The sequence below is a fragment of the Xiphophorus hellerii genome, chromosome 17 (genome assembly GCF_003331165.1).
Source record: "Xiphophorus hellerii strain 12219 chromosome 17, Xiphophorus_hellerii-4.1, whole genome shotgun sequence".
In the NCBI taxonomy this organism is placed as follows: Eukaryota; Metazoa; Chordata; class Actinopteri; order Cyprinodontiformes; family Poeciliidae; genus Xiphophorus; species Xiphophorus hellerii.
In genome coordinates this window covers 9,925,940-9,949,428 of record NC_045688.1, presented here as the reverse complement: position 1 = coordinate 9,949,428, position 23,489 = coordinate 9,925,940, and the positions used below count along the sequence as shown (strand labels likewise).

Genomic DNA, 23,489 nt, shown 5'->3' with positions numbered 1-23,489 from the left:
TGTTCAACTCCGGGACACAGAACCTTCCTCCTTCCTGAACAAAATGTTTGCTGAATATTTGATGTTTATACTTGCTAATAATTATTTGAGCAGAGGAACGGCTCCTTCAGGCATTTGGAAGTTTTCTGATGACACCACACAAGGAAATGGTGAAATTGAGGTCTTAGCTTAAATAAATCCACAGGTGGGACTCTGAATACTTAGAATACTGGCTTTAATTGCATAAATATGTTACATTTTAGAATTAACATAATCTCTATAGTCTTACCTCTGTAGATAGCGGGAAGGGGCAGTGAGGACAGACCCTGACTTTGCATCTGCTGCTGCTGCTGGAGTCTTCTCTTCGCCTCCAGAACCGGGTTCTCAAACTGGGTTCTTCTATTTATATGACTAGAACGATAAAAGAAAAGAAAGAAGGATATAATTCAGATTTCACTGCGTCCCTCTGGGCGTCAATCAGGGTTTCACCAAATCAAAACTAAGACTTCTGAGAACTTATCGATTATGAAAATGAAAATTTAAGACTTTTATCGCACCAAATGTATAATATATACTGTATATTCATATGTAGCAAGGTAACGTGAACTTTGTCTAATTAGGTTTATTTACTCTCCAAAGTCATTTTGTTTAATCAAAATATTATTTTCTCCTGACATTTATTTATTTAGTTGTGTTTAGTTCTGGTCTGCTGCTCTTGGCGGTTGGTCGTTACCGTAGTAACCAGTAACTGCCAGCTCCTCCCCTTTTTCTGTTGTCGTTGGTAACCGTGGCATGGTTAGGATCAGTACTTTTGTTTTCTTTACAAGTATTATATTTTTTCATATATTTCATATGGACAAATGTAATTACACACATTTCATGTGTAATTGTGCCATGTTTCGTATATATTTTTTAACTGTTATAATTACTATTGAGCATTTTAGCTCAATAGTAATTATTAATAGTTATTAATAGTTGTTTAATTTTACAACTATTAACTGCTGTCAACTGTTTATTGGGAGCTATTTGCTCAGTAGTTTGTTTAGGTTCATTTATTTATGTATGTTAGTACGTTTTATTTTAAAACGTACTAACATACACTTCCAAAAATACATATTAATTGTTATTTATGTTAAAAATGAGATTAGTTATGTACAGTAGATTCATGATTAAATTCATGTTAAATACCACTATGCGATCACAGTTTACTTGCCCATCTGTATTGTGTGCTTACTCATGATAACACTGTGTGATAAACTATAAGCTGTATATTGCTATAATGATTAATTAAAAGGCTGGTAGTCATTTTGTAATAGTTGTAGAACAGTTTTGCAGATGTAAAAACGAAGCAATTGATTCTGGGCTTTTTCAATATTCAATCCATCAAATTACTTGATAATAATCAAGGAAACTTTAAATTTAGTTTAAATTGTTGACTACAAGTAGTGTAATTTGCCAGCATGGGGTAAGTCATCATTAAATATTTCCCTGACTTTATGAGACTTTATTGTGTGCCAACACACACACAGGCACAATTCATCTCCTCTCTACTTAACTTTTAATGAACGCCCCATTATGTAATAGTTTTATGATGCTTTGAGTTAAAGAAGCGTGCAGTGTCTTTTAGATTACGACAAAACAAAACAATAATGAGGTGAAGTATGTAAAGGTGACATTTTGTTATTGTTTTTGTTGTGTTTTTAAATTTAACCCAGGTACATTCTTGTGATTTTCCAAAAAATATCGAAGCTGTAAAGAATGAAACCCCGTAACAGCGAGGAGAGACCACTGCAGCAGTTAGTCTGAGACACACGAATGCAAATTCTTGCTCCTGAGTTCATCTATTAATAAATACAAGCACCAAGACCGTATCAGACACAGGCTAATAGAAAAACCAATGCACAGACTGGCTAATAAACTTCCTTCAAAGCCTGCAGGAGCATAAATGGAGAATTTCCTACTGTGAACTGCTCATAATAAACATGATTAATACTGCACCAACAAGCTACGCAGGAAAATCAAAGACAATATTAAAGATGCACTAAACTTACTCGACGTAGTAGCTGCCGTAAATGGGGTCATCGATTTTCTCCCAGCCGTAAGGAAGCTCTGGGGAGAAAACACACAGCACAGAGTAAACAATAATGAAGGTTTTTGTTCATTCTATTATCACATATCATCATATTGACTGAACATAGAGAAATACTACATTGTTTTAATAAAGAGACATTTGACTTGAAGCTGGACTGGTAAATATTTTTGAATAAATTCTAATCAATTTTAAACTAAAACTCATAAATATACAAAATCCTTTTCTAAAATATCTGACAAAAATACAAATTTAATGCTTTTTACGACCATTATGAATGAAGTTTAAGACCTTGTGACAGAAATGTACAAAAGTAAAATGTCATATTTTACATTGTGGTAGTATGATGATCATCATCATCAAATGATGATGATGATGCTTGTGACTCAAACTTTTCCTTGAAAGAAAATAAGCTACATTAAATATATGAGGTTAAATACAGTCTTAAGACCTGTGGTTAATGTATTTAAGGTCAACTTACATTTATTAAAATTAATTTAAGACATTTAAACGCCTTAATTTCTTTTGTACATTTAAGGATATAAAAAAAAAAAAAAAAAAGTAAGGATCTGCTGACACCCTGTCCTCCATCAGGTTGATTTTTCAATAGATAAGGCTGATCCGTTTCTAATAAAACCAACTGATTTCTCATATTTTAAAATAGTTTCTTAAAAATACAAAATGCACACCAATTATTCATGGATTGGGACTGTGAAGATCAATAATAATAAAAATAGAGCCTCAACATGTTGCATTCATTGATTTAAAGAGGCCAGTGGCTCTTTTATGCTGTTCATCAAATGCATCTCTAAACAGAAAACGCTCCTAATATTGATGGTGGCTGAATTTAAACCCATAAATTATTTACGTCCTGCATCTCCTCTGGGTTGCAAATCTTGTATTTTGATGGGGGAACTTTGAAAAGAGTCACAAGAGTTTCTGGACAGGCACAAAACCTGAGGGTATTTAATCCTCAAGGCATAAACTGGAGAATATTTACAGCTTCTGCGGAAAAGTTAACAAACTCCAAGACTGAAAACGGGTTGCAGCTATGAACTGTACATGAAAGCCGTTAGATTTGCACTTCCCTTTGACAACTGCTGCTTTAAAAAAAAAAAAGTTGATTAACATATGGATAAAAATCACCATCATCATGATATTTTTTCAAACAGTGGACTTTGAAAGCTACAAACCGGAACCCAATGTGCCCAACTATGGGAAAGCCATCTGTTATCCGTAGCATCTTTTTCCTGCATGTCTTCGTTATTTATATTTTACGCCTAGAATCTGATGACAGGAGACTTCTAAGACAAGTGACAACTCAAATGAATTTGGTTTCCATGACAGCAACAGGCTCAGTGTAAATGCAGCCAAAGACAGGCTGAGCATCCAAATTCAACATGATCACCACTGTTCCACAATGCTTCCTCCACGCGACAGCAATCATAACGTGTAGAAAATGAGTTACAAGTTGGAAACCAACTTAGTTAAAGGTGACCTGTACAGGTTGGTGTAGGTCTATGGGCGATACGAAACATGTTCATTACATTTTTTGCACAAATAATCCTTAAAGAATTTTTAGTCTGCTTAGTTCAACCAACTTTGAATCTCTTGTCACTTTAAATCCAAATAAGCTGTTGCTTAGCCAACGTTTTCACTCACATGTGAAAATGGCTGCAACAACAACTATAACCATCTACACTAAGTCTTTGAAGAATTTGAGTTACAATAAACATTTAATTTGTCTTTGGGATAAATAAAGTGCTTTCTAATTTTAACTTAAAGAACCAGCTGGTCAAAACTGCGGGAGCTCAGCTTGGGTTGCTAGGTAACGGGCGGAATTCCCCTGGGGTTGCTAGGTAACGAGCTGGGCAGAGCCTGCTGATTTGTAGCTTTACATTCCGGAAGTTTTCGAAATGGATCATAATTACAAACACCCAAAATACACTATTTTATTGGCAAAAATGGCTAGTTGTTTTATTTTAAGCATAATAGGTTCCCTTTAAGGTTTAATATGCGATTCATCATGCAATCAGAACACAAAAATTCAGGAGTTTTCAAAGTTTTGGGAGACAACAAACTTGCTTTAAATGTCAAAAATCAAAGGAAAACTTAAATAAAAAAACAAATGGACATCATACAACTGTATACAGACCAAATCATACAAATGATATTAACAATCCCCTCAAGATTGGTTTTTTAAAAATGTGTCAAAAACACCAAATAAACAAACGGGTCAATGGCAGTTTAGCTGAATTTTTAATGACCCGTAAAACATTAACCAAAAATGATTAGTCGGCCTATTTCAGGATCTTAAATGGTTTTATAGACACAGTGACCAGATACAGTGAATTTTACACAACTCAGGTGGTGGAACAGTAACACCAATTGTTAGTTACCGTAATTAAAAACATCTGACCAAATCTGATAAAGTAAGTTTAATAACAACAAAGAAAAGCAGAAAAACACCTTTTAACCACCTGAGCCCCCTGAATAACCCACAGTTAGTCAAAAATCACTTGAATTTTTCACTATTTTATTCACTAAATACTCATCTCCAGTTATTAAATATTAATAACTGTTTTCACCGTTTACAGGCCGCGACATACATGTGCACATGGAAGTCCTTCCACACAATATCATTCACATGTGGGACACACACACACGAGAGCAGCAGATCAAAGGGATGTCATGCAGCTCAGCGGCTTTCTAATGAAACGCTTATCCATCCAAACGTCCACAGGAAACAGCAGGGAGCCACAAATGGCTCGAATTTCAGCAGCAGAGAGACACGACACGGCCTTTAAAGAGTCTGCGGTTTGTTACGACTTCATTTCTATTCTCACTTCTTTGATATGTTTGTTTTAATAAGCTGCTAAAATAATTGGGTACAATTTCGGAATGCTGAAAGGGAGAAGAAGACGGGGAAGTGTTGGTAAATGTTTAAAGATGTTGATTAAAGTTTACAAGATTTGCAAAATTGTAGGAATGGGTTAACAAGCATTTGAAACTCAACAAAAAAAAATCTAAATAAACCTGTGAATAGAATCAATAAACGAATGACAGAGTAAAAGCATATGCTAAGGTTTTTGATCAAATATGGCTTGAATAAATTAATATTTACCAAGTTACCAAGATAAGGTTTATAAAGATGGGTTTCTGGAACATAAATGTATTATTTCTCTAGTCAAACAAGTTAAAATATATGAAATAAGACAATACAGGGCAAGAAATGCATTTGGTCGCATTAAAGAGCGACATATATAAAAAAATCTAATTAATCGCAGAAAATTCTCTGCAAAATCACAAAATCTTAAGTATTTTTGGTCTATTTTCTAGTGTACACTTGAAATAAGTAACTTTTCAGCTGTTTTTAAGTCAATAAATCATAAATATTGATAGAAAAGTAATAGTTCCACAGGCATATTGTTTAAGTTATGGGAAAAATGTCACATTACGAATGGAACTAGAACTATTTCACCAATATTAAGAAATTGTTTATTTAATCCAAGTTGCTATATCTCGCTGTAAAATTGTTTTTATGTTAGTTTTGTCTTATTTCAGGTGAACTAATGTATTTGGACTACAAACTAAACCAAAGTTTACTTGGTAAGATTTTGTGTTTTTGAAGTGTTCATCTTTTTGTTAAGTTTTTTTCAATAGAGCACATTGAAAATTATCAAAAATAATTCAAACATTCTTTATAAATCCAAATTAGAAACGAAATGCGTCTTCAAAGAGTTGTTGACGATGCTAATGGATGTAGCAGTATGTCTTACAGCACTCCTATTAAAGCCTCTGACTGAAGACACTCTGTTGTTGTATAACAGTTTCATAGTGAGGATGCTCAGAGTTTTCTTGATTATTATTAATAATAATAATTGTTTATACTAATAATACTCCAAATGTTTCAGAGCAGTTCTTAAAACAGAACCAGTTTTCTTTTTCAGGTAGCAGAGAATGAAAAACCAAGATTGAAGCATCGTGAACCACTTTAGTTTAAATATTTAACTTGAGAGGGAATAAAAAGTGTATTTATTGTTTCAGGAGTGAAATTAGTTTAGTTATTCAAAAGGACGTTACAGTGTTTGTGCTAGCAACTGGAGGATTATATTTTTGTCTGACATTATGTTTAAAACCAGAATTTGAAGTAATTTTTAAGATGGTCCCTGCGGAAAATTTCTAGTCAAGTTAAAACGTTCAACCTGTGGACATTTTCCTGCCACTAGGAGGCGTTGTACCATCCCCTCCTCCTCCTCAATCTTTCCTTCACATTTCCCCGTAATAAATGGACTCCGAGAGAGACCGTCTTTGAAGTTGAGCTGCATGCTCAAAGATTTTTATTCTCCTTTTCCTAATTTGGACTCGAGTGTGACAAACCACGCAGCCTTCAGAGTCTGCAGGGTCTTTCTTCATTTCTTCCCGATTTGAAAAGCAAAGACGTTGAACTGAAACATTTTCACTGCCTGCAGACCTTTCCTTAGTCACCAAAATTCGAGTCACATCTCGCTGGTTGGTGCACCTTTGAATTCAATTCATGCAGGAGAAGAACTTTACTCTGGAAGGATCAGTGGGAAATTATTCTTGCCAACACAGGCAAAAATCTAGTCAGTTGAGCTCTGAACACTGCAAACACACAAAATCTACCAAGTATTTCTGTCTATTTTCTAGTGCAAATATCTTAGTAGACATAAAATAAGACAAAACTAACAAGTAACTTCAGCAAGATAAAGGAGCTTGTTTAAAGTCAATAATTCCTTAATATAGATGTAAAAATACAAGTTCTACTGCCAGATTATTTCACTCATAAGTGAGAAATGTTACTTTTAATTTTACTTATAAAATTAAAGATCCAAAACTCAAAAGCGATTTTTACGATTGTGTATTAGATTCAAGGTAGATAGAATAAAAGGAATAATTTTCCACCAAAAACTCAGAATTTTTTTTGTTTGATCTTTTTCTAGAAAAAATTTCAATCAACATTTGAAATTCTGAAATTTCCAAAAGATTTTGTAGAAAATTTCTAATCTTAAACTAAAAATAAAAACAAAAATTTCTAGCAAAATTTCTTATTTTTCTAGAAAATCTTTTTGGCAGAAATTTACTACTTTAATTATAGTATGGGGCCACACAAAATCAGGGAAAGGGCCACAAAAGGGCCATGCGCCGCACTTTTGGACACCCATGTTGTAAGTGAAATCTACCAGTGGAACTAGTATTTTTAAAATCAATATTAAGGAATTATTGCTTAAAATAAGGCCCCTATTCTTGCTGAAAGTTACCAGTAATTTAGTTTAGTAGAAAAAAGAGAAAACAAAGATATTTACACTGGAAACTCGACCGAAACCACTTGGTAAGATTTTGTGTTTTTGCAGTGTATTATCTGTAATTTTAACGGGATCTTCTCTCAGCTGCTGACTTTAGGTTTCTCTACTCTTCAAGGCCTTATTTTCCTTTAAAAAAAACCCCTGTAGTAACAGGAATTTATTTTAAAGACATTTTTATGCAGGTTTTACTTCTATTGGTTACTGCAGGTCATCCTTATTTTATCTTGTTAAAATATCAGATTTACACTTTTCATTTCTGCCATTTCCTTTCTGCAGGTCCACTTATTTAAATGTTTTCATTAGAGTTTTATTTTTCAATAACAGAGGCCAGGATGGTGATAGTTGACTTAGATTTATATAACTTTGTTTTTATGCCTTTATGACTCCTTCATTTGCATAAATTCCCACTAAACATCGTCTTTCCTGTGGATTTTTAACAACATCCTCCTCATTTTTTTAGCTGATTGCTTTTAATATAAAGAGCTGGGAATAATTCAGCTGCCTTAGAGTGAACAACAAACACCACTGAGTTAAAAATAAATAATGTGATGTATTTCATACAACAAAATTAATCTGGCGATAATAAAAACTGCAGCTGTGCACATCTCACTGGTTAAAGTAAGGGTATTATTTGCAAATACTACAGGGAGAAATTAATTTAGCCTGATCTTTTGGGAATTAATCTGCCGCCATCCTCAAAATAATGAAAGCCTGGTGTTTGCAGAAAGATGTACTCTTTTATTTTACAATCATTCACAGGTAATTTCTGTTTTAGAAGTGTTTAAAGGGAACTTACGAGGCAAACTTCACATTTCACATGTTTTTATGCTTCTATTTTGGTCTCTTCTGTTTCTAAAAACAGCCTAAGTGCTTAAAAAACTATTTTGGCGTCTGGAAAATAAGCCGTTTCAAAAACTTGCCAATTGAGTTACATTCTACGGGCAATGCTCCATTACCTAGCAACCAAGCGGAGCTCCGACATGTTTGGTCAGCTGGTTTTACCGCTGTACAATGGCTGCTGGACAGGGAAAAAAAAAGAAAAAAAGTGTTTTGTTGTTGATTTACTATCCAGATACCACTTGTTGCAGGAGGTTGTGCAGGAGGCTCCACTTCTGCTTTTCAAAGATGTACAGCTGTATAATTGTGCATATGAAAGTGTAAACATTGAGTAAATGTTGAACTGAACAGACTAAAATCTCATGATCTAAGAATGATTTTACAGAAAAATGTAAAGAATATGTTTTGTATAGGCCATAACCTGTTTAAGGAAGTGCAATAGGTCACATTTAAGGCTTTAGGATGAGATACCACCACATGTAGTATAAAGACATCACTCTTAAGTGAATTATTGTAGACCAAGATAATAATTACTTCTAGTTTAAGGAACTCAAGAACAAATAAATGAGGAATGTCTTCATATTTTGAGATGAAAGCCTGTTGGTTATAATGAAAAGCAGAGTTAAGAGAGATGCTGAGCGCTTTGAGCGACGCTCTCGGCCCTGTCAGATGTGATATTCTCTGAACCTCACTGAGTTTGCTGACGGATGAAAATGACCCGGCAGAGAAAACCTCACCTGCCGCCAATTTAACGCCTTCAGTTTGACTGAAGGGGTGAACAGGGCTGAGAATAAAGAGGTGGTTTAAAAAGCACCGAGCCCAAAACGCAGCAGCTCACCGACTGATTTATTCTGCCTTCATCTGGAAACCTGGGGATAATCGGCCAAGAAATGTAGCAATGCATTAACAGAGAAGGACGAAAAGTGGAAACATTAGCTTCATTGGTCCTCTGTGTTCTGTTTTGTGTTTCCAATATGCTGGAATATGTGAGAAATTCATCCTATTCTTTTGGTCTAACCAAAGATTTTCCAACTTTTCACGTCTGGATTACAGAAAAGTCAATTACTGGATCACTCAGTCACCACAACAGAGCAGAAATCTTAAGTATTGCCAGATTTTAACTATTCATAAGCCGGATTATGACTTTATTTTCTCAGAATTTAAATTATAATTCCGTGTCATCATATGTCAAAATCCAAATAAATAAAACATTTTTCAATTATGTTGTTAGTGTATGAAAATATTTACAAAACTCTTTCTTCCTTATTACAGGATTTGGAAAGCTTCACTTTATCCACACTGTTTGGTAGATTTAGGTTTTAAGACAAGATTTGCCTGATGGTGCATAAATAATTTAAACTATTTTGATTCTGAGGGGGAAAAAAATCTAATTTAAAAGAAAGTCAGAGTTTTGAGACTAAAGCCAGAACTCTGAGAAAAGAAAAAAAAAATCTGAAATTAAAGTAAGATATTGAAATTAAAGTAAAAATTTGGAATTTAGAATCAAAAGTCAACAAAAAAGTCAGAATTTTCAGAAAAAAATACAAATTCTGAAATTAAAGTAAGAATATGGAATTTAAGGTCAAAATTCTGAGAAAAAAATGTCAGAATTATGAGTGGGGAAAAAAAAAATCTAAATTATCAAATGAAATTCAAAATTTATTTATTTTTTACCCCTCCAAGGGGTCTTTTGTGGGCTCTAGTGTCCCTTAAATGACAGTGGGCTGACAGGAAACGGGGAAGAAGAGGGGAAGACATGCGGCAAATATCGTCGGGTCCGGGAGTCGAACCCGCGATGGCCACTTCGAGGACTCAAGGCCTCCAAATATGGGTCGCGCTGACCACTACGCCACCACGGCACGCCCCGAAATTCAGAATTTTGAGCACAAAGTTAGAATTGTGACTTTGTGCACAATGTGACTTTTCTCCTAAAGTCACATTTTTAGGAGAAAAATCACAATTCTTAGGGAAAAAAATCTGAATTCAAAGAAAAAGTTGGAATTCTGAGAAAAAAATAAAAATTCAGAAATTAAAGTCAAAATGTGGAATTTAAAGTCAAAATCCTGAGAAAAAAGTCAGGATTTTGAAGAAAAGTCAGAATTTTATTTGTTTATATTTTTGTTTGGCCCTGATCTTTTTCCAGGATATGTACTCTTTAGATCTTTGTAAGAAAATATCTGGTTAATGAGAAAATTATTGATCCACAACAGAATCTTTGATGCTGATAAATTCATCAGAAATTCTTTGTGAACAAAAGAATGACCTTTTGCTTTTAAGTCATTCAGTTGGACAAACTCATAAACCAGCGTTTGTTTAAAAAAAAAAAAAAAAAAAGTCACACGGTACGACTCTTAACAGGAGCAGAAAAAGTGTGTAAACAGCCGGTTCCCATGGAAACAGTGTCTTTCCACACAGCCAAGGCGATTAAATGCGGCCAAATTGTGAAAAGAATCAAAGAAATTTTAAAGTTGTTGTGATTCTGTCGGATGTGACTTGTGTTCAGAGCTTTGTTTTTCCTGCAAGGCGTTCTGGGAAATCAGCGTCGTCGTATTCACGGCGCTGGAAAGTCTCACAGGTTTCTGACTTAACGCGTGTCAGGTGGCAGATTAAGAACAAAAGAAGAAAAACAGATTTTGTTTTTGTAAGCTTCTAGTTTATCTCGATGTTCCAGGCGCATAAAGAGATGCACTGAACTGTGTCACAGCTGACTATGAAAATATCTTCACTTTTACGGCTGTGGATAAACAGTTTGTATAAAAATCTGTCCAATAAGAAAACTTTCACCTTGTTAATTTACTAACACCTTTTATTTTTGTCTCTTTAAGGACTTATAGTGATATATAACTAAAGTATAGTGATTAAATATTGATCTAATGTATGGTAGTAATAAAAAACCTTGTATTTGAGTATTATTCAGACAATAAATTTAAAATGAATCAAGTTATATGCATTGATTTAAACAATCACAGTCATTTTAGGCAGCATTGACATAAAATTCAGAGTTTTAACATCACAGATGGAAAATATTGAGCTATTCAACAACAGTCAAGTTAATCTGATGAGAAATCAACTTTAAAGCATGGTGGTGGTAGTATGATGGGCTGTTTTAGCTTCGAATTGCACAAATCTTATTCAATAATGCAGCTACACTGTAAAAACAGTATTTTTGGTACAAATATAGTTAAATAAGAAAAAAGAGTTACAATTTTTTTTTCAACTTGTTTTAAGTCAATAATTTCTTAAAATTGAGATTAAAAGTACTTATTGTTTCACTTATAACATGGAAAAAATGTCTTGTTAAAAGTGAAACAGTCTGCCAGAGGAACTAGTACTTTTATTAAGGAGTTACTGACTTAAACGAAACTCCTATATCTAGCTGAAAAGTTAATTTTGAGTTAGTTTTGTCTTATTTCAAGAGTGCTAAGCTAATCATACCAGAAACTAGACCAAGAATACTTGGTAAGATTTTGTGTTTTTGCAGTGCACAACAGCAAAAATGGAGTACCGTCTAATTTATTTGTATATTTAAGGATCCTGGAGTCAAACTCTTCAAACATTACAATGAAAATCATTTACGAACATCACAAAAAAAAAAAAAAAAGACATAATGGTGTTCCTTAAGACACAAACAAAATTAAATCAACTGCTTCAATGACTTACAAATATCACGAAAAAACATAACAAAAAACTTTACCACACCATATCAGAACTAAATTAACCCTTAAATGCCTGTTTCCCAGTTACAAAAGAGGAATATTTACTCTCAGATTTTTTTTGAGTCATAACATTTGTAGATGTTCACTATTAAAATATTGCTTAAGCTTTATTTTACCACCAAATGTGGATTATTTTAATTTATTGTGTATTCAGTATGTATTCAAGGTACTTCGATTCTGGTTCTGCTGGAGGTTTCTTCCCGCTAAATGAGAGATTTCCATGCATGAATTTAATGTTTTTGTTAACTAACTTGAGGCATTTGTTAATTCCTGCTTTCCTGATTTGTGGTAGTTCTAAAAATTGAAAAACATACCAAAACATGCTCACAATATTTTAATATTTGTTTCATAACTTATTACAAACATGCAAAACTGTCAGTTTTATACCTCAAACAGGCATTTAGGAATACAAACCCTAAATTTAAAAATAAGAACACGTATCATTTCAGCTTTCATACATGAGAAAATTATAATGAAAATATTTTCAATATATATATATATATATATATATTTAAATTTACATGATCAGGCATAAATGTAATTCCAGAAGGCAACATATTCTTTAGTTATTTGGCTTTTGTTCAAGGCGACAACTAAAATCCAGAAACGTCGATGTTATTATTAAATGTTTAAAAGCAGGAGGTTGAAGACTGCTGGAAAACTTTGCAGTGATTTAGACATTTATTGAAATTTTAACAACACGGTTAACCCAAGAGAAAGAAAACTGACTGGTATCAAGTAGCACTGACAGCTAATTTCACACACACACGGATTCCTGCTCCAATCTCCAGGCCCCAGGCATGCTCTGCTGGGGAGGCTCTCAAAATACACGCATCAATCATGTCGCAGACAGCAACGCCCGCACCTCCCCTCTACGCCGCTCCGAACCGACTGACGCAGGAACCTCAAGGTGAAGGAGGGCGCCGCGTCTCTACGTCTATAATAACTCACCTGTAGGACTGCACACGCACGCTGTGTCCCCTAAAAAACTTCCAGCGTTCCAAGTAAAAAAGGAGAGACGACCGAGGAATCAATCAGAATCGGCTGAGAAAAGTCTGAGTTGGTAGAAGAGATGGAGATTTTCCTGGATGTATCAATCTCATGTCTATTAAAAATCAATCTGAGGGATGAATTTTCATTTTTAAGAAGCTACAGTAATGGTGAAAAATTAGGAAACGCTGCAGAAGTGCAATTTTGCAACATTTCTGGACATACGGATTGTGGCTGAAATGATTAATCGTGATTAATCATGACTAATTGAAATAGTCGTCAACTAATTTTGTAATTGATTAATTGTTAACTGGAGTATACAGACCAGAAAAAGGCCATTTGCTGAAAGAGCAACACAGAGAGCAGTAATCAAACCAAAACGTCTATGCTATTCAATTAATCAGTTAATGAAAACACTTTTGTGTCATTCCTTTGGTGAACGTTTTTGTATTTTAGGCACAAAAGGTAAAATTTTAGTTTAAAAAGCCTAACCCTAACCCAAATGTATTTACATCTTTTGATTTTGTTTAAGGTTAAAACGATTAATCAATTGATTACTGAAGCGATCATCAACAATATGCTGAAAGAACAACACACAGAGCAGTAATTAAACCAAAACTATATAAAAATATTTATACATTTTGAATTTAGGATATAAAAAAAGAACCTTTGTCTAAAAATAGTAATAATAATGTTATATTAAGCATCTTTTGCTATCCAATTATTGATTGATCGATGCAAAAGGTTCTCAGTCTACAACTGACCAACTGTTCACTAAAGGAATGATCTGTTATTGCATTTTAGGCAGCAAGATGTTTATCGGATTATTGGTTAATAAAATGAAAAGTCTGCAGAATGAGTAAAATTTTTTATCCGATTAATCGATTAATCATCTAACTTATTGATTAAGTAATCAAATACTAAAATAATCGTTACTTGCAGCCCAAGATGCAAGTATTAAAGGGAAATAAACACAGAGCAGTTCAGAGAAGAGACAGAAAAAAGGGTTTAACACAAGCTCTGCTGTTTCCCCAGGAGAGAACAAAGAAGAAGAAAGTGTGAGCCCAACGTTTGTCGGTGTGAGACGGTTAATAACTTCTCCCCTACACATGATCAGAATGTAATTACAAGCCGCTCTATATGCAGACGCGCGATGTCTGCGGGGGATTCGTGGAAGCGAAAGACAAAGCAGCTCTGTAATACGATTAACATCCTTCAAACCTGAGCATCACCGGAGTTATAATCCCGCTCCCCGTCAGTGTTCATTCACGCCGCTGAACGCGCTAACCTTCTGCAGAAACGAGGATAAACAATCTGGCAGATTATTTATCAGCTGGAATTCACCTTCCTGCAGTGGCTCGGAAAACTTCACCGTATTTTATATGTATTCCTAAGGGTTTAATCAAATCCTGATTGTTTTTTCTTTTTTTTTTAGATGAATTTCATCTTAGCTTTAAAAACAGAATGAAATTCAGTCTTTAATTTATAAAACTTTTAACTTTTTCTTAGCTGATTGAATCAGATCAGAAACTTTGTAGCTGTCTCTTAAACTCAGCAAGCATGTGGCAACAGTGGGAATGAATGAATCGGTTTTTAACCAGAAATAATTAGAGAAATTTAGAGAATCTAAAGATGCATGACCATCAACTGTTGTTTTGTTCGCTTTAATCGAACTCCAGTTTGTTTGTGTACAACAAGGGAACAAACTAATTTCCTTTTTGGGTCACATCAAGACCAAGAATGATCTTAAAGGGCTGGTTGTTCCATAATATATTTTTTTAAAGTTATTAATCTGTTAAAACAATAATAAATAGCTATGTCTGCATTCAGTAAGTGCTTCTTAAAATTGTATAAATTATTTAAATTATTTTTAAATTATTGCTGATTTTGTGGTGCCAATTTAGAAACACGTGCCAGAAGAAATTTGTAATATTTGAGCTTCTTTATGACTGTGAAAGTGATTTTCTGAGATTTTCTGAGAAAAAAAGTTGGAATTTAGAAAAAAATTCAGAACTTTGAGAAAAAAAAAAAATCAAAATTCTAAGATTAAAGTTTGAATTTTGAAAAAAGTCAGAATTCTGACTTTATACTTTTTTAGTGGCCAGTCTATAATTTACACAACTTAACTTTTTGTCTTCTGAAAAATTATGTTTCGTTTGTCTCAAGAACAATTTCAGACACTAGAAATTAAGTGTTAAATTTACAGAATAAATACAAAAATCCAACAAAATGAGCATAAAATCCTACAGAATGAGCCTAATATACATCAGAGAGAATATTTTCTATTGTAAGATTTTAATGTGTAATCATGTTACCATAAATAAAAATAAAAAGGCTTCATCTGAACCAACCACCATGTTCAGAGGCAGCAAGGAAATATTAGAATGAGCCGCCAATGGCCAGAAGGCCAAACTTTGGTCACCCCTCCTTCAGATTGTGTAACAAAGCAGTACTTTGCATTAGTCTTATGTATATTCCACTTAAAATACATAGTAGAGTTTGTGGCTGTAACATAAAAATACTTTCTCCTAATGTTTGCTTACTTTAGGAGAAAAAGAAACAAGCAGTTCTTGCGTTTCTTTTCACCCAGCCAACAAATATTTGCTATAACAGAAAGAGAAAAAAAAGGAAATTAAAGAGTCTGTCCTACTTCTTTACTTCCAAAACAAAAAAAACAGAGAGACGGGAGAGGAGGACAAAGATAGATCTGGAGGTAGAAAGAGGAGGTGAGAAAACATAAAGGCAGAGAGGCAGTAAGGGATTTATATAGTGAATTATGCAACTAAAAGGCGGCTGTGATATCAACCGCTCTGCCTTCACTGGAGAAGATGTTGCTCTGAAACAAAATAAACCCGTCGTACGTCATCGCTCAGCGTTTTGACAGGATCTGGTGTTTGGGTCGCAGCTGACTTCAAACATAACAGAGAACGAGTTGTTCTCTAAACCAAAGGTGACAACGTTTACTTCAGGTGCTGCAGTTCATGTGAAATACAGAACATTCTAATTTTCACTGCACAGACTTTCATCTGGCAGGTGATATCAGAGCTTACCTTCATGTAGTAAAAGCATATTTCTTGAATGTGAAGCTCCAAACAGCTCAATTAATTTCTTTGTTGTTTTTAAAGGTGGATATTAATTTTAAAAAAACCCTCAAAAGCATTTTTTTTTTCATTCAGACACACTAAAAATCAGGAAGTATGTACATATATGGAAGACGACACAACTTTAAATGTGATTTACCAACTGAAGTTAATTTAAATTTTGATGTTTTAACATAAAAAGGCAGTTGCTGCAGACTCATTCAATTAGAAACACTTCACATTTCAGTAAAATTTTCACATTGGAATACACTTCTTTTAAAAGTAGTAAAAAGTTTAATATCATCAACATAGTATTTATAGGAGATATGTTAAAGGATTAGCTCTAATGCTAACTGTAGCATATTTAAATCTTCATCTTTTACTTGTGTCCATTATTGAGGTTGTCTCTTTCAAATAAATAAATGTAAAGATGATATATAGATGAAAAGATTTCAACCACTAAGGTAGAAATAAAATGGGACCAAGGATACGACTCTGTGGAACTCCATGAACTCCAAGAGCAACAAAACCTGCAAATCAGCTTTTTTTTTCAGTTAGTTGTATAAATTAGGAGTTATCTTTTGTTACTTTGAAAAATGTGACATTTTTGTATGAACTTGATCTCACTCAGACAGATGCACAAAGTAACTTTTCAGCAAAATATAGGAGCTTGTCTTGAGTAGATAATTCCTTTATATTGATGAAAAAGTACTAGTTCCATTGGTAAATTATTTCACTAATATCATGGAAAAAATGTTTTGCTACAAGTGAAATAATCTGCGAATGGAACAAGTACTTTTTAAATCAATATTAAGGAATTATGTACTACTGTATAAAAGGCTCCTAAATTCTATGTATGTTAGTTGTGTCTTACTTCAAGTGTACAGAAGTTGAACTAGAAACTAGACAGAAACACTTAGATTTCTTTGTTTTTGCAGTGTAGATTTGTTGTTTTTGAAAACAACCCAAAAGAAATGCGAGAAAGATTTTAAAAGCTGCTAAATATCGCAACAAACTCACTAAGATAGCAAAGTTGTGCTCTCTCAATGGGGAGTATAGCCCCTCACTTGACCACGCCCCAATTTTATTAGGCTCCGCCCACTTTTGGTGAAAGTTTTAAAAATTTGTCAGAGTTACGCTTTTAGTTCCACTTTAAGATTGTCTGAAACTCTACTTTCTAACAGAGATACTTCTAAATGATAAATATAAAACAAATCTACCCAGAATTGTAACAAATAAACCTGCCAAACATTTTAGTGTGTGGAGTGACAGCAAATCGTATACAATTTCAAAGGTTGACCGTTACCAAGACTGTGGATTCTCCTGCATAACTATACATTAAAAACTCTAGGGAGGTGACCTGGATGCTCCTAAAAACCCAGCAGGATATATTACTGTCGTGAAGGACTGGACTGAAAATGAAATAAAAACCTTCAGAAGACATGAAAACTACTGAACAAGACAAATGTCTAGCTTCTCTGGAAGAAAATGTTGGTTTAAACATTATTCTTTCTCAACATTGGCTGTTTAGTCGCTAAAATAACAGCTAAATAGAGGAAAACAAAGAAAAAAAACAAAGTGAGTAAAAGCAAAGATATGCACTGTGTAAAAATGTTAGCTTATCATAAAACAGAGGAGTTTAACTGGTTTAAATATTTTTTTCAATAAAAATCCCCCAACTTGAATCCAATTGTCCAATTTAAAGTGAACTGTAAGCGTTTTATTATTCTTAAATCTACAATGACGTCTATGAACTAAGACGGTGAAGGATGAATTAGTCACAGATCTCTCAATTGGAATGAAATCAAATGGATCAGGCTCATCATTTTACTTTCTGATAAAAGAAGTCAGATAAAAGTTGACTTCTGTATTCACTGCTGCACATCTTTGCCATAAAAAGTCATTTTATGCAGTTTCACTCTTCTGCTTTCAGCCTGTTGGCTCGTCACACCCCAGAGACTCCACCCTGCGATCCTCTTAGTGCTTATCGGTGCATAGCTACAGCACACACACACTCACGCCTACAGGCACACACACTCACACCTTCCCACCAATCAATACTAAACTTACAGAGGTAGCTTTTTTACCCAAAACTGAGCTAAGCTCCCAGGGGTGGCTGGTGCCACCAGGCTGTGCAGGCTTTTGGCTTATTACATAACATTGTAGAGAAATAGAGAGGACATTAAAGGTGTGTTATGGGAAAATGTGACCATGGTAAAGCATCTTGAATGTTGTTTCACTTGTGTTTTGATGCTTATTTTGAACAATTCAACTGAAAATAACAAAAGAATGTGTGAAATATTGTAACATTTAGTAAATTTATCCAAACTAATTTTAATAAAACTTGCTTCAGCATTCAGCCTTCTCAAGTTCACACCTGCCGCTCATTAAATGACTAATTAATGGGGGGCCTTTTTAAAAATTATGGTCTAAAACTAACAGCAATAATCTCAGCTGGGGTTCATTTTTCAAAGTCATATTTTCACCATGTTATTCGTTAATTTATCAGTGACAAAGTTCCAAATTAAACATTTAGTTAGCAAGCTGAATAAGCTAAGTATTCAGTGTAGCTTGTAGTTAGCAAGCTAAATATTTAGCTAGAAGTTAAATGTTTGGTCACCAAGTTAAATATTTAGCTTTTAGCAAATTATTTAGAGTGAAGTTAAATATTTGACTTGTTTGCTATTACTGAGTTAGCAAGCCAAATATTTAGCTTCAGACTAAATTTTTGTTAGATACAGAAATATTTAGTTATTAAGCCAAAAATTTTGCTACAATTGAAATATTTAGTTTGAAGCTAAATATTTGGTTTGCTAAATACCAAATATATTAGCTTTCTAGTTAAATATTGAACTTCAATCTGAATATTTAGCTTCCTAACTAAAGATTTAGTTTGAAACTACATATTTAGCGCACTAAAAACATAAGCTAGGTAGCTAGATAACTAAATATTTAGTTTGTAAGCTAAATATTTAGTTCTAAGCTACAATTTTAGTTTGCAAGCTAATATTTAACTCCATAAATATATGGAGTAATATTTTACTCTATAAATATTTTGCTAGCAAGCTAATTATTTAACTTCAGTTTGAAGTTAAATATTTCTTTCAATCTGAATATTTAGCTTGCTAACTAAATATTTACTTTGAAGCTGCATTTTTAGCTACCTTAAAACCTTTAGCTTGCTAACAAAATATTTAGTTACTCAAGTTTCAATCTACATATTACTCAAGTAAAAGTAAACATTACAGTTTAGTAAAACTACTCTTAAAAGTTTTTTTCTTCCCCAAAACGTTGCTCAAATAATGTAATATAAATAAATGTAACTAGTTACTACAGTACACTGAAAAAACACAGTGGAGATCCAACTTAATTTGTTAAATATACTAAAACTTAATTTATTTATGTCTGTTCATCATGACAACATAATAAACTTAATACACTAAGATAAACTCAATTAGAAGTTATTTTTTAAAGTTGAATCACTTGTCTCCTTTTTTCAGTGTATCACTTCTGATTAAAAAAGTGTTGATGCTTTCAAATCGGGATTAAAAATATAATTGCAACTTTTTAAACCATTTAAAATTACATTTACTGTTTTACAAGAATTTTGTGATTTTACAGTTTTTCTTAAATGTCTTTTGTATTATTTGTGCATAATACAAATAAAACAACAATTACAAATGTGTGGAAGAGTTTTTTTTTGTCCAATGTAAGACTTTAAATTCATTTTTTTCACATGGGAAAATCTAACCTGATGAAACACTTCGTGTGATCAAAAGCGGTTCTCTCAAACATTAGTAATATCTTCAGTATTTGAGCGTTTTGAGTGTGAAAATTGGGTCGGAAGTGCTGGAGATAAAAAGGCTCGATCACATTTGGACTAATTCCTCATTGGTGTCTCCGTCTTTGTTTCCGTGTCATTTCATCATCTTGGAGATTTTTATCTTTTCTATCTTTCATGTTGGAGGAAATGTCGGAAATTCTAGCAGCTGAAAAAGTATTTCTGTGGGTAAATTGAAAGCTAATCTATTGAATGTCTTTCAGAAAAACAGCAACATGTAATATATTATAAACGATCTTTTCAAGGGTAATTTTTAAGACAATATTGATGGATTCAATTCCATTTAATTCTTCAAATCTTCTTTCTTGCTCACAAGTTAATAAAAAAATCTCAAAGACGACAGCGCTTGTGTGATTATTTGTTTTTCCTCTAATTTCTGCTGCATTGATATTCCTCCGTCTCCGTTCTTTTCCTTTGGAGAGTGTGGGCGGCTAAGCGACACTTCAGCTCTCCCTCGGTTCCAGGATAAAGAAGTCTTTGTGACCTGAACGCCGCTTCAACCGCTGACGTTATCAGTACATTAATTGCATAAAAAAAAGCAACAATCTAACATTTAAAAATTATTTATAAACGCCAAAGCTGCTGCTTTTTCATCACGCCAAGCGATTTAATTTAGTGAAATAAATGTAGGCGATATCGATGAATGCGAGAAGTGGTGGACATGCAGCACTCACCATCCTCTTTGCATTCCTCCGGCGGCTTTGCCTTCTTGGCGAGCCTCGGGTCGAGCCACGACGTCGTCTTCGTGTTGTGGCTGTGGAGACAAATCAGAGAGCGAGTGAGCGGGACTGCGGTCGGCGCTGAGAGAGAGGAGTCTTCCAACAAAGAAGCGAGGTTGGTGGATTCCTAACTCGGCTCTTCAGACAGGAACGTGCGCCTCCGAAAAGTTAAAAACACTCAACGGGAACTGAAGAGGAATCATTATTTTTAATTAGCTTACTGTCGCTCATTAGGACCCAGAGGAAGAGGGTAGAAGAAGTGACAGATGAGCAGATAGATCGATAGAATGATTAGGGAACATTTTCCAGAGCCTAAAGAAGCAAACTGGACTGAGGTTAGCTAGTGGCTTCGTTTACATTGACTGTACAATTGCGCAATTTGACATTTTGAAAGTAAATTTGCTTAATGGAAACATGGAAATTTCTATTGAAAATTTTGGTTTATTGAGCAAAACTGCAATGGAAACACTTTTTTTCACATCATCAGACACATGATCAACAACCAGACATTACCACCGGCGAAAACCATGAAGAAGACATTTTTCCCATGTTGTAAGTGAAATAATCTGCCAGTTGAAAAAGTAATTTTTTTGTTTTGTTGTTTTAAATGATCATCTCTCTCATTGGTGGAAGAAAAGCGCAGCTTGTTTTTGATACATTATCTTGGTAAAACCTCTTTTTTGTGTAGTGTTTGAGAAAAAAAATGCTTCATATGTCGGAGATTTCAAGTGGCTGCAGTTGCTACGCTGTCAAACACCGAAGTGGAAGAGACCCAGGAGTTCTGCACTTGAGTTCTTGTGAGAGATGAAATGTCCTGTCCACAAAGGACATTTTTATTCTTCAAACCTCGAGTAAAATAACACATTTCTTTGTTCTTGTGGAGTAAATATCGGCCTTAAAGACATATGATACACTGCGGGCTCAAAGAGGCTTAGTGTTAGCTAATACATCAGCTAAGATGTTTTGAAAATGAAATGTTAATTATTTTAGCACCTTATTTGGAGTGAAAAAGCTGTAAATGTGACCCTTTATGCTTCCTTGAACAGCTTAAGTTAGATCTATGGGCTGTAAAAAACTATTTTTTTTCTTAGATAATTAGATTTTAGTCTGCTCAGTTCAACATTTACTCAACGTTTTCACCCACACGTGAAAATGGCTGAAAACAAATCAAATCAATCAATCAATCAATCAATCAATCAATCAATCAATCAATCAATCAATCAATCAATCAATCAAATTTGATTTGTATAGCACATTTCAGCAGCAAGGCATTTCAAAGTGCTTTACATCATATCAAACACAGAAACACAAAGCAACATAGAATCAACAATCAAAACACGACATTAAGTCAGGTTCCATCAATAAATTTGCAATTGATTACGTTTCAAATACAATCCTGAACAGGTGGGTTTTTAGTCGAGTTTGCATCCATAAAAACCTGTAAAATCTGTAATTATACAATCGTACATCTTTGAAAAGCAGCAGTTAAGCCTTCTGCACAATCAACAAGACTGTAGCAAGTGGTTTCTGGATGGTAAGTCAACAAAACACTTCCATTCTTCCAGCAGCCATTGTACAGTGCATACAGTGGTAAAACCAGCTTACCAAACATGCTGGAGCTCCACTTGGGTTGCTAGGTAACTGGCGGAATTCCACTGGGGTTGCTAGGTAACAGACCAGTGTCTGCTTATTTGTGGCTTTACATTCCGAAGGTTCTTGAAAAGGTTTGTTTAAAGACACCAAAAAACAACAAATTATTGCCCAAAAAATGGCTGGGTGGATTTTTTTAGAAACATTTGAGACCCACATAAAAGTATTAAAAAAGTGCAAAATGTGAATTTTACATAATAGTTCCCCTTCAAATGTCACTAATAATGGCACCTTTTACTAGCTTAATGTGGTTTCTATTTAGCAATACCAACATTGAGATATCAGAGCTGCATCAAAGAGTTTATTAGCTGCAATAATACACACTTGTTCATCTTGGAACACGCTTTTAATTTTCCAGCAAAAACCAATAAATATGTGAAAACCACATGTACTGAGAGGCACAAAAGTAGCTTGGGGGAATAGCATGTGGTCATGAGTCATTAAATCGTATTTTAAGGAAAAAATACTCGAGGATCCCACTTTTAGTTCTACTTCTCTGTCCTCTACTGAACTGGACTGATGGATGAAACCGATGCTGGCTTCCCCAGAGCTAAAAATAGAAGACAAAGTGAAAGATGAACGCACTTTAAAGAAGATGAATGTAGCATATGAAGCTCCACCTTCAGTATGGAGCCAAGATGTGATGCTCTTCCAGGTGAGCTTGTTTTAATTCCTGTTTGATTCTTCTCCATCTGTCCTCCTCTTTCTTCGTTGACTCATTTCCCTTTCTACTCTTCTCATCAATTGATATTTATAGTCAGCCTGCATCACTTCCTTGTCCCCCCACTCAATCTTTGCTGCTTTAAATCGCCATCGCTGTTTTTAACTTTAACTTTGTCAGCTCTTCTCTGCACCTGCTTCACTTTCAGGGCTGTAGATAAATAAATTGATTTCATGTGGCGGCCAATCGCAGATAAGAAACGTCTTGGCAACGGCGATTAGCAAGCTACAACTTCAGGGGGGCAAAGCAAATTAATTGGGTAATGTCCTCGGTGGATGGGGGCCACAATAAGTCATCTCCAGTGCGGGGGATTAAAAGTTTGCTGCTGCTGTAAGTGAAGACAAGAAGTCATCATGTATGGCTGCTGAACACACTTTTCAAGCTAGTTTGAAGGATCCAATCAAGAAATAACTCAGTCATGTAGCAAAACTTACAAAAATTATGTCTGCTTGAACTTTATTAGTGCGTGCATAAGAACCAGTCTCTAAATACACGTTGAATTCCCTGCACAACAATTCAAAAGCACACGGCAACTCCATT

The 23,489-nt window shown here is 34.2% G+C and overlaps 1 protein-coding gene across 10 annotated transcripts in view; it reads right to left on the bottom strand.

Annotated features, from left to right (window-relative positions):
- Positions 1 to 23,489, bottom strand: part of magi2a (membrane associated guanylate kinase, WW and PDZ domain containing 2a) — a 239,346-nt gene that overhangs the window by 60,962 nt on the left and 154,895 nt on the right. For all 10 annotated transcript variants that reach the window (XR_004342637.1, XM_032589210.1, XM_032589215.1 and 7 more), the window contains 3 exons: positions 20,534 to 20,613; positions 2,031 to 2,088; positions 269 to 390 (listed from right to left, as the gene is read on the bottom strand). Coding sequence is in view for 9 of the 10 variants with exons in the window: in XM_032589210.1 (XP_032445101.1) it covers positions 269 to 390; positions 2,031 to 2,088; positions 20,534 to 20,613 (260 nt within the window). In the remaining variant the exon portion in view is untranslated. The remainder of the gene's footprint in view (positions 1 to 268; positions 391 to 2,030; positions 2,089 to 20,533; positions 20,614 to 23,489) is intronic.